We start from the raw sequence: 15,225 nt of genomic DNA on the forward strand, positions 1-15,225 counted from the left end.
CCTGGTTAACACTCAGAGGAAAAGTTTAATTAATTCTCATTTTACAAATCCTCTACAATATTTATTCAAAAGATTGGCAAATTCCAGGAAGCTCACCCATCCCTGAAAAAGAAGTTTTGTAAACAAATCTGGCAACAAATTTATTTTAACAGCAGCAACCCTGCTAATCTGTCAAGATGTAGTTTGTTTCTGACACTTGATTAAATTCTTTTTGCTTAAGAATAGAAAGTAATTTGCTACAAACAAACCATTTAGCTGGGACATGGTGACTGCCCCTCTGATACTTCACAGAGCATTTAATTCAACAGAAAAAAGCTAATACTATAATGTTTAGCACTTTTTTTTTAAACAGAAGCAAGGCTAAATTTCTGTCTTCACAAAACAGCAACAACATTAGAGGTTTCAGGGTCTGTAAAACCCATTTATGGTGTATCCCGCAACCTGGACCAGCATTACTCCACATCCCCTGGACACAAATGAAGGGAGTGTTATAGGCTGTGGTTTCACAGGCACTTTCTTGCTGAGACCCCCTATTTCCTGGCCATTCGTTCCTGGCCGTGTCATCCATTTGCTCAGTTCTTATCCAGCATCAGTTCATGGATCTAGTTCCCTGTGTGGCAACACCAGCAGTTGTGCAGGCACATTAGCCTGGGGTAGCCCAGACTGAGATGAAACAACTGAGTGGACTGTACAGCTTAGGCTGGTTTTGTCAAGAAAAATTCCTTTCTCCAGAAAAATGGTTTATGCAAGGAAACAGTCTCAGAGGTTTGCAAGTATCAGTAAAGCAAAATGGCTAAAACCCCCTGTCTGCCAGTAATGTCAATTGAAACAAAAGATACATCGGTGCTGTTGCTAAACATGTATGGACATTACCTTTCTTTGCATTAAGACTGTCCATCCAACTGGACTGCTGGGGGTGTGAACATTTCGGGGTGTCCACCTCTTGATTCTTAAAGAGATTTGGCATGTTATCTCACTGCTGCCCCTTAGCACAGGAGAACAATTTGTGAATTTATTTTATGTCATAGCTTCATAAAGCTGTGCTGTTCCTAGGGTAAAGGCTCGGTTGGTGCAAATGTCAGTAAAGCCATGACAGTTTGTACCAGCAGGGAAGATGCCCATCCTTCCTGCCACTTCCCCAGCTTCTTTAAACCTAAGAGGCAGATCCAGATCTCAGTGAAGTCTGTGAGAGCTTTCTCTCTGTGCTGGATCCAGCTGTAGGCAAGTATGCAGCCACTTAAGTACACCAATTAAGATATTGAGCTAATGTTAGTAATGCTTTCCTGCCTAGAACACCCAAACTGTCTGAGCTAGCCTTCATCTCAGGCAAAAGCCTGAGGAAATCAGCTGGATTTATGTTGCATCTGAAAGGTCAGTTTGTGTCCCCATGGACTGAGAGGTATGGGGGAATTCCAGAATTTGCTGCCAGCTTCTTGGTATTTATTTCTGGAAGCTGTTAGCTTAGATTTTTTTAGCTAATCTTAGTTATGGGGAACTGAGATGATAAGAGTGAGGGTTTTAGGAAGTCAAATTTCTAGGTGCTTTAAAATGTGTTTATAAATCTACCATCCTTGCTTTTCAGCTTCCTTTTGAGATGGAATTTGAATTCAACATTATTTATGGACATTTAGGACAATGCACATATTCTCCTTCTTTTCTAATACCGCATATAAGGACTTTGCTAAGTGAACCTCCCTCTAAAGCAAAGAAAATATCCCTAAAAAATCATGGCAGAGTTTGACATCAGTAACTTTATACACTACTATTATTGTGAGACATTTTATTACCTAAATAACCCATTTGGGGGAACTTGTGATACACATTTTTTCAGCGTATTTAAATCAGCGTAGAAAAGGAGAAAATCCCTTGTAAGGATTTATATTTGATGATGTGGAAGAATGAATTTTAAAAATATAAGCAAATGAATTTAGCAGCCTCTTGCTTAATTCATGCTATTTAAAAGCAAATGGAGTGGTGGGTTTCTCAAATATTCTAACCCTTCTCAGGCTGAAAAATAATATTCTTTTACATTATTGCCTCTGATTCTCTCTGTGATTTAATCCTTTTCTTTACATGGTTAGTGGGTAGAAATAGTGGGAAAGTCACAACCACAAGCAATAACATGGCAATTAACTCAGAGATACTGGTGGGACATTTAAGTAATTTTAAGTCAACAGATATGAACATTACGTTCCTGGCTTGAAAATCTGGACATTGTTTGCAGCTGGAATATTTGATGGCTTAATTGATTTTGATTTTCAAATTGCTTTTAAAAATCAACCACTGGTTTGAATCTGCTCCAGATGGGCAATGACTGAAAATTGTTATAATCTGGCACGTATTTGGTAGCATAGATAAGCAAGTTGACGGCCTCATTAAAAGTATCTCAAACATATGCACTGATTAAAAAACCCTCATCTCTGGCTCAGCAGGATCTTGGCTGAGGGAAACCAAACTGCTCTGTCACCCCTAAAGGCTCTTTCTGGCATGACAAGGGGAGGAAGTTCATAATGCTGTTGCACACAGAGGTGAATATAAAATATGTTATGGTCCAGCGTGCCTGCCTATCAGTGAATGCAATATAGTTTAGGCCAGTGCTTATTTCCACTGTGGTCAGTGGGAACTCTTGTGTAAGCACATGTGTCCGCCCACCTGAATGAGAATCACACAACTGAGATCATGGGGTTTCGAAGTCTGAAAGTGGTATTTATTTTTCCACCAATAGGTCATCAAAATTATTGCCTTCCTGGTAAAAAAATGGTACAGAGAGACAGGCACTAGGGGTTGGTGGGATCTGAACATCAGAGGTGGCCATCCCAAACCCCCTTTATTGTCACGGCAGAGAAACAGATGTTTCAAAAGTACAGCACTTCCCATTCTAAAGGCAATGGCTAAAGTTGGTTACACCGGTTGTGACCTAGTAGTGCTGTTTTGTTTCGAAAACAAGCCTAGGGTGACTATATAACATTAACATATGCAGGTCTGTATTTTAGTTATTTCAAGCTAGGTAAGAAAAATCCCATCCTCAACAGCGTCCCGTCATTCTGACTGCTACTTGCTAAAGCACTATGTGAGAGTACTTTTGCACTTCTTTCACAACTGCTGAACAACTGTGAATGGGGTCTCCTCTCCAAAGCATTATGACTCAGTTCCCACAACACACTAACATTTTTTTAAAGGAGAAAAGGTACTATTTTCAATAACAAGCTTGGCAGAGGCACTGACCAAAATGATGTGTCTGGCACATAATGTCCCTGCTTTTTAGCATGCTTTGTAACCATTGCCTACATGAATTAAATGGCTCTTTTTTGTTTAGACAGCTGGATTTCTGTGTGGCACTAGATGGCAATATTCCCTCAGCTCCAGCAATGGTCAGGGGAGCCATATACAGCAAAGGGACATATTCTGACCTTGCTTCCTTGTTATCACCAATGTAGCTCATATTGTAACAGCTGGGTTTTATATGACTGAGGTCAATCTTAGCTGCAGAGGTTTTTTTTTCTCTGTGCATTCCCCCGCCTACCTTTACAGCTTAACAGATCTCTGTCAAAATATTTGTGGGACAATACGCTTACTGTGTGAGGTCTTCTGTGGTCTCAGGCTGTTCCATGATGTTGATGCTGAAATCCACAGGCAAGACATATCTACATCTGAAGTATTGCACTGCTTTCCTGCTGCCTTTTGCATATTAATGTGGTGGCAGACTCGGTCAAGTTATTACTCAGATGTAACTTTGCCTCATGTCACTTTAAGTGGCATATTTTTTTCACTCATGTTTGCTCTCAGATAAAATAAGCATAATCTAAACTCATGAACTGTAAAAAAGTGATTCTCTGTCTGTACCCAGATGAGTTTGGCCCTGCCCCTGTGGGATATTTCTAAAGGCTTTCTCTAGTCACAGAGCTTACAGGCAGCAAGGAACAACACCAGTGATGAATACTGCATCTGTCTCCTTTGCGTAATTAAGATTTTGTTTGCCTTTGGACCATTTTATTCAGGCCCAAGTCTATTGAAATTGCTCCTTTCAAAACCAGGTGTGTAATTGATATTTGTGAGACTAGGATTATTGTAATTGTTTTCCAATAGCCTAGATGAAATAGTAGTGCTACCCAAATGTAGAAAGATTGCAAGGATGGCTTTAGATAAACTATGTCCCAGGCAAGATATTGAGGTAGGAACTGAAATTATTGTGGAAAAGTTGTTTGTTTCTGCTCTCCTACTGTCATAGGACCACCCAAGCCTCCTCTTCAAGCTGATGCCTGCCACTCCCATTAACCCCACCACACAACCTTTTTTCCAACTTATAAACCTATGTCCATGCTGCCACAGCTGTTCTGCCACATGCTTCTTAGAGCAAAGATCCCCAAACCATATCCACTGCCTCCCTCATCCTCTTATTGCACATGTCCATGTCCTCAGATCAGGACCCCAGCTTCGCACGCCCCAACTTTTTCTGTCTTCCCCGCCTCAACTTTCCCAGCAGAGATCCAACTTTTTCACTGTCTCATACTTCACAGCCACAGCCTCAATCCTGTGCTTCACAAGTCTCTGTCCTCATGTAGCTGAGTAAATCGTGGTACTACTGCATTGGGTATTGCTAAGCATGAGAATGGAGCAGAAACAAAAATGATACACCAAATCCTCAGGTGGTATCAGGCTGCTGCATGCTGTCTGATCCATTGTAATGGTAGGACTGAGACTGTATGCACGCTGCAGTTACCACCAGGCAGCTGATGAGTAGTCATCTGATGGGGACAGAAGCTCACAGGCACACCAGAAGCAAGAGCCCTGAGCAGTCACCCTGCAGTTATTCAAGGTCCCACATAAAAGAGTATTGTCCTCTTTCAGACACTAAAGTCCAACAGCCAGACTGCAGCTTATACTGTGAAACAAATGGGGAAGAGAGTGAAACGTCCCTCCTTACCCCTTGCACACATCTTCTAGTTGCCAGGTACAGCCACAGATGAGGTTAGAAGCCACATTTTCCCCAGAGGAAGCCAATGCTAGGAGGTATATGCAGCACTTATCTTTTCCTCACTGGCTTTGCCGTGCCAATACCTGGAGGAGAATGTCCCTCTCCCAGCTATGGGCTGCTGCTGGGCTACAATCTCCTGAGGAGAAATGGGTCAATTCAGCACCCTTTGGAGCTTGAGGCAAGGCCCATTGGAGCCCTGGAGCAATGAGACAGAAAATGATGAGGATCAGGGAAAAGCAGAATCAAGTATAAAGCAAGCAGCTGAGGCAGAGATTTGCTATTGTTTTGTGCTACATCTGATTAAAAAATTAAAGAAGCCCATAGGAGAATACAGAGCTCCTTCTGACCAGTGTCTGTGGGGAAGCAGCCATTGAGAGGGGCTGGAAGTGAATGCAGATGGCTATAATATGCCGTGGCACCTCAGGGCCCTGGCACAGGTCAGTCCCCACCACAGGCTTGGCACCCCAAGCAAAACAGGAGTGTATCCAGGGCTACATGCCCTTCTCTCATCACATGCCCCTCCTCTGCTCCCCTGGAGAGCTACAGAGCCCAGTTGAAGATCTCAAAGTTCCTGAAACCATAAACAAACAAAATTTCACACTGTTAGGAAGTAGTGAATTATTCTCACTCTTCCCGTTCAAAGGATGGAGGAGGTTAGGTGTAAAAAACTGTCCACCTCCGAGTGAAACTCCACCACCTGAGCCCTCACCCTGTGCCCAGCCATGTTCTTTTCTGTTAATTGCATACTCTTTTGTTTTGTTTGTTTTTTTTCCAAAACCAACAGAAAATATTTTATTTGTGCTAAAATTTAAGGTTGCTTTTGCAAAATATAATAAAATCCCTTTCGCTGATAAAATAGATCAGATATAGTATGTTTCATGATGCAAAGGCCTGTTTAAGTAATTCTTGGTGATATATTAAATACTTGACTAAGTGCATCATGTTGTGTACATAGAAACCTCAGAGTTTCTGTATCCATATTTGCCCAGAGCATTCTTTCTTGTTGCATTTGCATCATTTGCTACTTCACATCCTTGTTTATATATTTACCAATCAGCTCAGGTGGCCAAGCAATTACAATAGCAGACAAACTTGTAATATGCAGTAAATACTGTATCATGAGGTACAAAGTATTGCCACATGGGTTCACGCCCTGATTCAATATCTAGAAAACTCCGAAAGAAGGCTTCATTGGCCTCGACACATTTTTCACTGAATCTTTACTTGCACTAGAACTTTTGGGGGGAGACAAATCACACAATTAAAATTCAAGTGATGTACATGACTGGTATGGACAAACAACATAATTTCTCACAGGTATTGAATGTTCTACATCACCACACATTTTTGATCTTGAACCACAAAACATAAAGTAGTTGCTGGTAACATCTACTTTTGCTCAGGTGAATGAATATTGAAGCTTGTGTTTCATTGACTCCGTGTTGTGTTAACACAAGAGTAAATGTAGTATTTTTAAGCAGCACAAGAACTTAAAGAGAAAAACTTTTGGCAACAATGTGCTTTTTACAGTCATGGTGTCTTGCAGTTATCATGACTGAGATTGGGAGTATGACCAAGAACTTTGGCTTTCCTGGACTTTCTGTGTGGCCTTGGAGAAGTCACTTGACCTCATTGTAGGGAGGATTCAAGTACATCTGGAGCCTTCTTGAACTTATGTCCTTGTAATCATCTGTCTGCCTCAGCCCACATTTGTCAAGATGGAGCGGAAGCAATGGGAAGGATCAGAACAATCTCCCCTATCTTAATCTCTTACATGCTCCCAGTCATCCTAAAATAAGTCCTCAAATTCTTGTGGCAAAAGACAGACTCCTGGGATTCCTTCTTCTCTGGCAAACACTTTCATCCCTCGGGTGAGTAACTGCTGGAGCAATGGGAGAACTTGTTTCAGCACTGACAACAGCAACGGTTTGGGGCTTCTATGTGTATTTACCCAGATTTTATGCTGTTCTTTACTTAAACCTGGATCCCCAAAAAAGCTCTTGGTGCGATGGAATCACTTCATATTAACAGACACCTCAAGTTAATTATCAAGGAGATGACTAGTGGGTTTATGTGTCTACAAGTCGGTGCTAGAAAATAGATGGCCCAGATACCTATCTGGGACTTTTTTGCATAATGGCATAGGTTACCAACCTTGCTAAACTGGGATCGCTTTAGGTGAGATTAAGGTAGCCTGGGTAGTACTCATGACTTTTAGTTTGCTGTTGTCACTCACAAATGGTACAGAGGAAGCTTTTAGCTGAGAAATCGAATGAAATGGTGCATAAGTTTTTGGTGTAAGATGCTAAGGTACTGTTTTAATATTTTAGGAAAGGTTACCAAGGCAGTGGATGGAGAAGCTGTACTGTTTAAAGAGAAAGGAGGTGAAAATAAAACCTGAAAGTTTAGGTAATTTGATTCATGACATAACAATAATAAATGCTCTTGAACTGAGGTTGAATCAGGTGTGTGAAAATTCTCCTTAGGCTGCTCAATTTTTGGTGAGTAATTACCACAGTAAGAGCAAAATGTCTCCTTTCCTGTGAGTTGGCTAAGCAGAAGAGAGCCACTACTCTGGCTGAAATAACGATTAATGGGAAAATTATGTCTTGAACCTCTGATGCATTTAAAAAGTGAGAGAACATTTCTTTCCTGTTGACAGACTGGAAGTCAATTGAGAATTAAACACATAGAAAAAAGACTAATGTCCTGAACCTGCACATTTTGTTATGCAAGTAGACTACTTCTCTGAAGCTGTCCTCTGATTAAAATCCCTCACTTTCCTGAGGACAGGCAATTGAAAGCTTGCCCATCAAGTTCTGCTCTTTCCCACCCAATATCCCTCACTTCCCATGTTCTTTCTCTCTGCATCCCAACCTAAAAGAAGTGCAGTCTCTTGCACTCCGATCTGTTGATCTTTCCCCTGGAACCAAGATTCTTTAATTTCTTGAAAGATGTACCATATTCCTCACATTCTCCATCGTAACTGATAATCCAGAAGACATTTTTTCAGCAGTGCATTTTTTCTGCACTGCTCTAAAATGCCCAGATTTCAAATCATCTTGAAAACCAAGGAATGATTAAAAACCTGGTTTGTTTCTTGACCTTTTAATTTGCTCCAATTAATTTTTCTTCCCTTTATTTTGCCTGCAAAATCCCTGGTTGTATTCTTGCTTGTACTGCCTTGACCTCTCTTCATCTAGCTGCTTTATATTCCCGGGAATCTCATTCCTGACCTTCCTGCAGTGGCAGAGCTACTGTTGCCAGGCTTGCCAGGGAACTTCTGCCTCGCCCTCCTTTTCCTAACTCATCTGTTCCTAACCAGCTCTATATTTGATGGTATGCATATACTTATTTCTACTTGATTTTCAACCTGTTCAGGGCTCTTTCTTAACTCTGGCTGCTTTTTTACTTTATTCCTCACAACCTGGCAGGATGAATCGGAGAACCATAGAAATCCACTCAGCAGAGGAATATAAGAAAAGAGGGATCTAAGGGAGGTACTGAGAGATACTGACAGTGACTGAAGGAAGAAAAAGAAGGAGCCAGAGCCCTTTCTGCTCATACTCGCTCCACCCGTATGAGCTGCCCTCCGCACTCTCCTCCCTCCCTGTGTGCTACACTTGGCTCTCCCCCTGTCTCCCTGGTCACCTCTACGGTCTCTTCTCACAACATGCTTGAGCCGTGAGGCTTAACAGGGACTACTTGAAAGCCCTGGAGACATATTCAGAGAGAAAACAGAAATTAACTACTCCATGGGTATTCACATAGCACCTGAAACAATTACCTAGTGCACTTCCAGGTGAAGCGGAGGAAAGGCATGCATTTTCAAATGCATGGGTATTCCAAATGTCCTTGCCATCCATGTCTCCCATATCCCTCTATGGTGTCTCTATCACCATATGTGCAGAGGAAAGTCTGATTTATGTATATGGACACTGAACTCTTGCTGAAAGTAGATCTGTGTAGGTTCTCAGATGAAGGAAGGACAAAACAAAGAAGTTGGAAAATGTATTTATAGGAAAAAAAACCCCCACACCAAAACCAAACCCCCCAAAAACCCAGCCTAAGAAGTAAGAGAAAAAAAATAAAGGACAAAAATTGTCACCTCTGAGTTCTAGAGAAGGCTCAGCTTAGAATGGAAACTCAGGCTAGACACTAAACAAATTTAAAGATCTACCTGAAAGACTGGCTACTTTAAAACTTAGCCCAGATATTTCTATAGTCCTTTCAAGATTAAAAGAAACAGCAGTATAATGGGATAGATTATAAATTGCAACTAAAATGAGGGAATAAAGCTAGCAGCAGTTTTACAGTGTTCTGATAATTAGTAAAAGATCACAAGCTTATTGTATTAAGGCTGGTTCATGCCTACACACACAGACTTCATCTTTGTGAGATGTCCAGTCAGATCAAAAGCTTCTTTGTGGACCCAGGAAATACAACTGAAGGGATAGGCAATGATCTGGTAGGTAAAGGGACAGGCTAGACTTTTTGCCAATAGAAATACATTTACATTAATATCTTATCAACATAACTAGGTAATTTGAGGGTGAGGTTTTCCATATATTTTTTTACTAATGTAAAGTCTAGGCACACGTCTCCTGGGGCAATGGAAGATTAGCTTCCTCAGTGCTACAGGTTGATGCAATGTGTGCTCCCAGATGATACATGTATTGGTTTTATGTGGCAAGGTTTTGGTAGCGGGGGGGGTTACAGGGGTGGCTTCTGTAAGAAGCTGCTGGAAGCTTCCCCTGTGTTCGAGAGAGAGCGAGCCCATACCAGTCGGCTCTGAGACGGACCCGCCGCCGGCCAAGGCCGAGCCAATCAGTGATAGTGGTAACGCCTCTGTGATAACATTTTTAAGAAGGAAAAAAGTTGGGAGAGTGAGAAACAGCCGCTGGAGAGAGGAGTGAGAACATGTAAGAGAAACAAGCCTGCGGACACCAAGGTCAGTGAAGAAGGAGGGGGAGGAGATGCTCCAGGCGCCGGAGCGAAGATTGCCCTGCAGCCCGTGGGGAAGACCCTGGTGAGGCAGGCTGTCCCCCTGCAGTCCAGGGAGGTCCACGGTGGAGCAGATCTCCACCTGCAGCCCGTGGAGGACCCCACGCCGGAGCAGGTGGGTTTCCGAAGGAGGCTGTGACCCCTTGGGAACCCCGCGCTGGAGCAGGTTCCTGGCAGGACCTGCGGATCTGCGGAGAGAGGAGCCCGTGGAGCAGGTTTTCTGGCAGGACTTGTGACCCTGTGGGGGACCCGCGCTGGAGCAGTGTGCTCCTGAAGGACTGCACACCGTGGAAAGGACCCATGCTGGAGCAGTTCGTGAAGAACTGCAGCCCGTGGGAATGGCCCACGTTGGAGAAGTTCGTGGAGGACTGACCCCGTGGGTGGGACCCCATGCTGGAGCGGGGGAAGAGTGTGATCAGCCCTCACCCTGAGGAGGTGAAGCGGCAGAAAATAACGTGTGATGACTGTAAACCCCATCCCTGTCCCCCTTGTGCCGCTGGGGGGGCTTGGTGGAGAAATCCGGGAGTGAAGTTGTGCCCGGGAAGAAGGGAGGAGTGGTGGGAAGGTGTTCTGAGATTTTGTTTTATTTCTCATTACCTTACTCTGGCTGATGTGTAATAAATTGAGTTAATTTTCCCTAAGCTGAGTCTGTTTTGCCCATGACGGTAATTAGTGAATGATCTCTCCTGTCCTTATCTCGACCCGCAAGTTTTTGTTGTATTTTTCTCTCCCCTGTCCAGCTGAGGATGGGGGAGTGATAGAACGGCTCTGGTGGGCACCTGGCGTTTAGCCAGGGTCAACCCATCACAATACAGTATGGCCACATTCACTTTAAACCCAGGCTGCATCTGGACTTGGCAAGGCCCTAGAAGCACTTTAAAATAGATGCAGATCAACCATCAAATGAATGTTTCTTTTTGATACTGATTCCCCAAACCAGTATCAGATATGAAGGTATGGCTCCGTTCTAACCAGTAGGCTTTACTGATGCATCTTTTCCAGTTTCATTATATCAGCAGAATCTTCCAGGGCACATAAGTACGACAGTTTAAGGTGCGCATGCAGCAGGCATAGGCAATGCCTGCCCCAGTGTTAAACTAGCTGCTCCTGTTCAGCATGTTCAATTAATATGCTCATACTACACAAAACACAGGAACACGGGACAGAGATTTCTGAACTACTGTCAGCTTTCACCGGGACAGCCACGGAGTGTCATGCAGAACCATCTAGAGATGCTAGCTTAGCTCACAAATCAGTGTGGTTTCTCCAGAACTGTGTTAAACCTGAATCTAAATTCTGCCTCTTAGCGCAGCTGTTAAGTTTGTGTGGAGGTGTTTGAGAATCAACTAGATGAATCCTGGAGGAACCTGATCTAATTAAGCCTGCTTTGAGCAGGGTGTTTGACTAGATGACCTCCAGAGGTCCCTTCCAACCTAAATTATTCTATGAGTCAATGCTGATGCACCTATATTGCATCCAGTTCCAGTATTAGTGTCACCCCTATACTACGCTCCATGAAAGAAATTGCTAGGACTGCCCTTAGATTAAAAAAAAACCCAAATGTTGCATGGGTGTATTGTGGGCTCACTAGCTAAATGCCTAATCTAAGGGAGCCAGTGCACTTAGCATAGTGGTCCATGCTGTTCCTGAGATGGCTACAGCAAAGCTAACTTCATCATGTTCATATGCTGCAATCTCACCTCCACGTGTGCATTGTGTGTGGTCTGAGTAATTCTCTGGTAGCCAGAGAAATGAGAAAACTTCAGGTTCTTCTTCAGTAAAAAAGCATCAATATTTAATTCTGGTGTGTGAAGGGAGCATCTCATTTGCCAGAGCAATGAAAGCAGCATGGTATTTCCAGATTTAGAACATACTAGATTCTTTTCATAATGCTTCAATAAATAAGGTGATTGCAGTGAAAGGACTATTAATGATTGTTTTCTCAAGTGTGGCCCAGGTCTGTGGATGGAGTGTCAGCAAGGAGCAGTTCTCTGACAAGCAAACAAGCTAACAGTGTTTAGAAACTCCCTTAGAGACACGGGTCCTTTGTTTTGTTTCTCACTCCACAACATGACAAAGAGGAAGAATTTAGGTGGAGCTGATGTGAACTAGGGAAAACATGCCATGATCTTCCTTCAGTTTGCATCCTGGAAACATGAAGGACAGCATCGTAAAGATGATGAAGAGCATGCTCCTTCTCATTTTGCTGGGAGTAGTATCTGGTAAGAACATGATTTCATTATGCTGCTAAAATTAGAACACTGTTGGCTGTTATACTTTCTCTTGGGAGCTTTATAATACATATTTAGGGATCAGACACGGATGGAAAAAATCAAGTAACAATTATTTTCCTACTGAAATAGATTGAGCTCTGTGGTTATAGCAGTATAATGAAGAAGAGAATGACTTCTTGCTAAGACAGTTTGCTGGATGAGACACTTCATGTGCAATAGCCACTGCTCAGTGTGACAGTGTTGGAGTGGAAAAGGATGTCAGCTCTCCAAGAAACAATATCTAGTATTAATACTCCAGTATTGTCCTTTCAAATATTGATAACATTTCTTTTGATGAAGTAAAACAAGCAACCAAACAGGACCAAACAGGAAAACACTTGTGGAGAATATTAGTAGGGTAATATCACTCTCTTTGCCCAGTGTAAAAACATGGGAGATTTGCCCATATGAATAGGTGCATGTTAGCAACTTAAAGTAGATCTTCAAACTGCAGTCTTTGTGGCTCATAGAGCACTTGGTGTTGCTTGTAGTAAGCTAGCTGCTCAATTAGGGTCACTTTGCTCTCGAGGAACTGAAAGAGTTCTGCCAGCCCTCAGGAACCTGTCAGTATTTGGTGGTTTTCCTGATGTCCCCCAAACTGTAATCAGGACACTGCATGTGAATCTCAGCTTTCCTTGAAAAACAGCATTTTTCTAACCTGCATGGTTGTGAAGAGAGAAAAGCTTGAAGGTGTGACTCAAGCACACTGTAAAGACTAACAAATCACAGATAAATGAGACTTAAATATACATGTACTTTTCAAAGCCAGCCTCATGATTGCTTTGTCTTGGACTCAGCATTTGTCAATGTTTGGGGTTGGTAGTTCTGATAAATAATGTATTAAATTGCTTCAGGCATGTTTTGTTCCCCGAAGTAAGGAGGTAAGCAAGGACTTGTGAATATGGAAGGAGGGCTTTTGTAAAAGCAGTTGGAAGAAGAAGAAGCCATTTAGATGCAATACCAAAAATTTCAGTTAAAAATAAAGAGCAAGAAGTAAGAACTTGTGATTTAGAAAGACAAATCCTGAATAAACAGCCAATGAAATCTTTAGAGATAATATAAAAATAGCAACTCTTTTCTTTCTACATTTCTGAGTGTTATAAATTATTTCATTGATTTTATGAATGGTTTCCATTAATGAACTGTGGCTTGCTGAGGGAACTGGATTCATCAGGTGCTGTCCACAGGAGATTCTATTCAAAGTTGTCGTGGTTTAACCCCAGGCAGCAACTAAGCACCACGCAGCTGCTCACTCACTCCCCCCCACCCAGTGGGATGGGGGAGAAAATCAGGAAAAGAAGTAAAACTCCTGGGTTGAGATAAGAACAGTTTAATAGAACAGAAAAGAAGAAACTAATAATGATAATGATAACACTAATAAAATGACAACAGAAATAATAAAAGGATTGAAATGTACAAATGATGCCCAGTGCAATTGCTCACCACCCGCCGACCAACACCCAGCTAGTCCCTGAGCGGCGATTCTTTGCCCCCACTTCCCCGTTCCTATACTGGATGGGACGTCCCATGGTATGGAATACCTCGTTGGCCAGTTTGGGTCAGCTGCCCTGGCTGTGTCCTGTGCCAACTTCTTGTGCCCCTCCAACTTTCTCGCTGGCTGGGCATGAGAAGCTGAAAAATCCTTGACTTTAGTCTAAACACTACTGAGCAACAACTGAAAACATCAGTGTTATCAACATTCTTCACATACTGAACTCAAAACATAGCACTGTACCAGCTACTAGGAAGACAATTAACTCTATCCCAGCTGAAACCAGGACATAAGTTCAGCTCCACGTATTGAAATGTATCCCCAGAAGCCTCTCTCAGCCCAGTCTCATTTGCATGGGCGACTTTTGTTGATGATGTTTTCCAGGAACTGTAAGGACATTGATAAAACCTCAGTCCTTCACGGGGTCCTGCTTCCACTGACATAGATCAGTAACAGCTCAGCTGAACTCTTATCTTACTGGAGTGTCAGTGTGACCTGTTCAGATTAACTCCTACAGGCAGTTCCCACCTCACAGCCTCCCACATCCCAGCCTGAACCTCACCCACCTGCAGAGCATCTCCAAGGCCTTTTTTTTCCTAAATGCCAGAGTAATCCCAGCCGGATCAGTGATCCATGGACCTGCTGTATCTGCAGCGTGGGAGCATAGGAACCTCCATGCAGCTGTGGAGAAGCTCTGGGGAAGTACCTCAGCTCTGCCTCTTACCAGTGAGGCCCTGTGCTCCAAAGAGGTCTTCCCAGAGGCAAACTGTCCCACTACAGCCTAGTATGGCTGGTTACGTGAACAACACCCCCCATGCCCCCTCCTTCTCCTCCCCACAATGCAGTGAGTCTTGCAGGGTGCAGGAGGAAGAGCTGGAGGTGTCTGATGGAGTCATGCTGCTCTAAGAAGTGCTCCAGGAAACACGGCGAGGACAAGTGCCTCCTGGGTTGGGATGCGGGAAGAAGGGAGACCGTGGGACTCCATGCTTTGTCTTGCAGACTCTTCTACTGCTATTAGTTTTGCTTCTCATGTAGCAAAGGCACTGGGATCCTAAGTCTTCTCTGATCCTATGGGGAACAGTTATTTGAGAGGCCGGTAAAATGAGCAAAGTCTATCACACAAAGGCCATATGTGAGCTATCCCTAAAATGCTCCAAATTTTTTCTAGGGATATAGGAAAACAAGATTTTTTGACAGTGAAAAAGTCATTAAGGCTTCTTCTTATGCCACTGGAAAGCATTGGAGCTGAACTCTCCCCCTCCAGATTAAAAAGCCTGCTGCCGTTGGAGGAATGGCAATTAGAGTGCCTCTTTGGTAGCTGATGTGGGCCATCCTTCCCCAGCCACATGAGAAGGGGCAAAGAGAGATGGCTCTGTCCCACACTGCAGAGGTGCTGCAAAGCAGCACATTTGCCCTTGGCATTACGTTCTCAAGCTGCAGGCTGAGCCTGAGCATCCAAGCAGAAACACGCTACAGCCCTA

General features: G+C 43.1%; 1 protein-coding gene across 1 annotated transcript in view; it reads left to right on the forward strand.

Annotated features, from left to right (window-relative positions):
* Positions 1–14,530: 14,530 nt before the first annotated feature.
* CDHR3 (cadherin related family member 3) overlaps positions 14,531–15,225 on the forward strand; it is a 32,237-nt gene continuing 31,542 nt past the window's right edge. The window contains exon 1 of the mRNA XM_075026699.1: positions 14,531–14,588. Within this exon, the coding sequence (XP_074882800.1) occupies positions 14,531–14,588 (58 nt within the window). The remainder of the gene's footprint in view (positions 14,589–15,225) is intronic.

Source organism: Buteo buteo, chromosome 4 (genome assembly GCF_964188355.1).
Source record: "Buteo buteo chromosome 4, bButBut1.hap1.1, whole genome shotgun sequence".
Classification (NCBI taxonomy): Eukaryota; Metazoa; Chordata; class Aves; order Accipitriformes; family Accipitridae; genus Buteo; species Buteo buteo.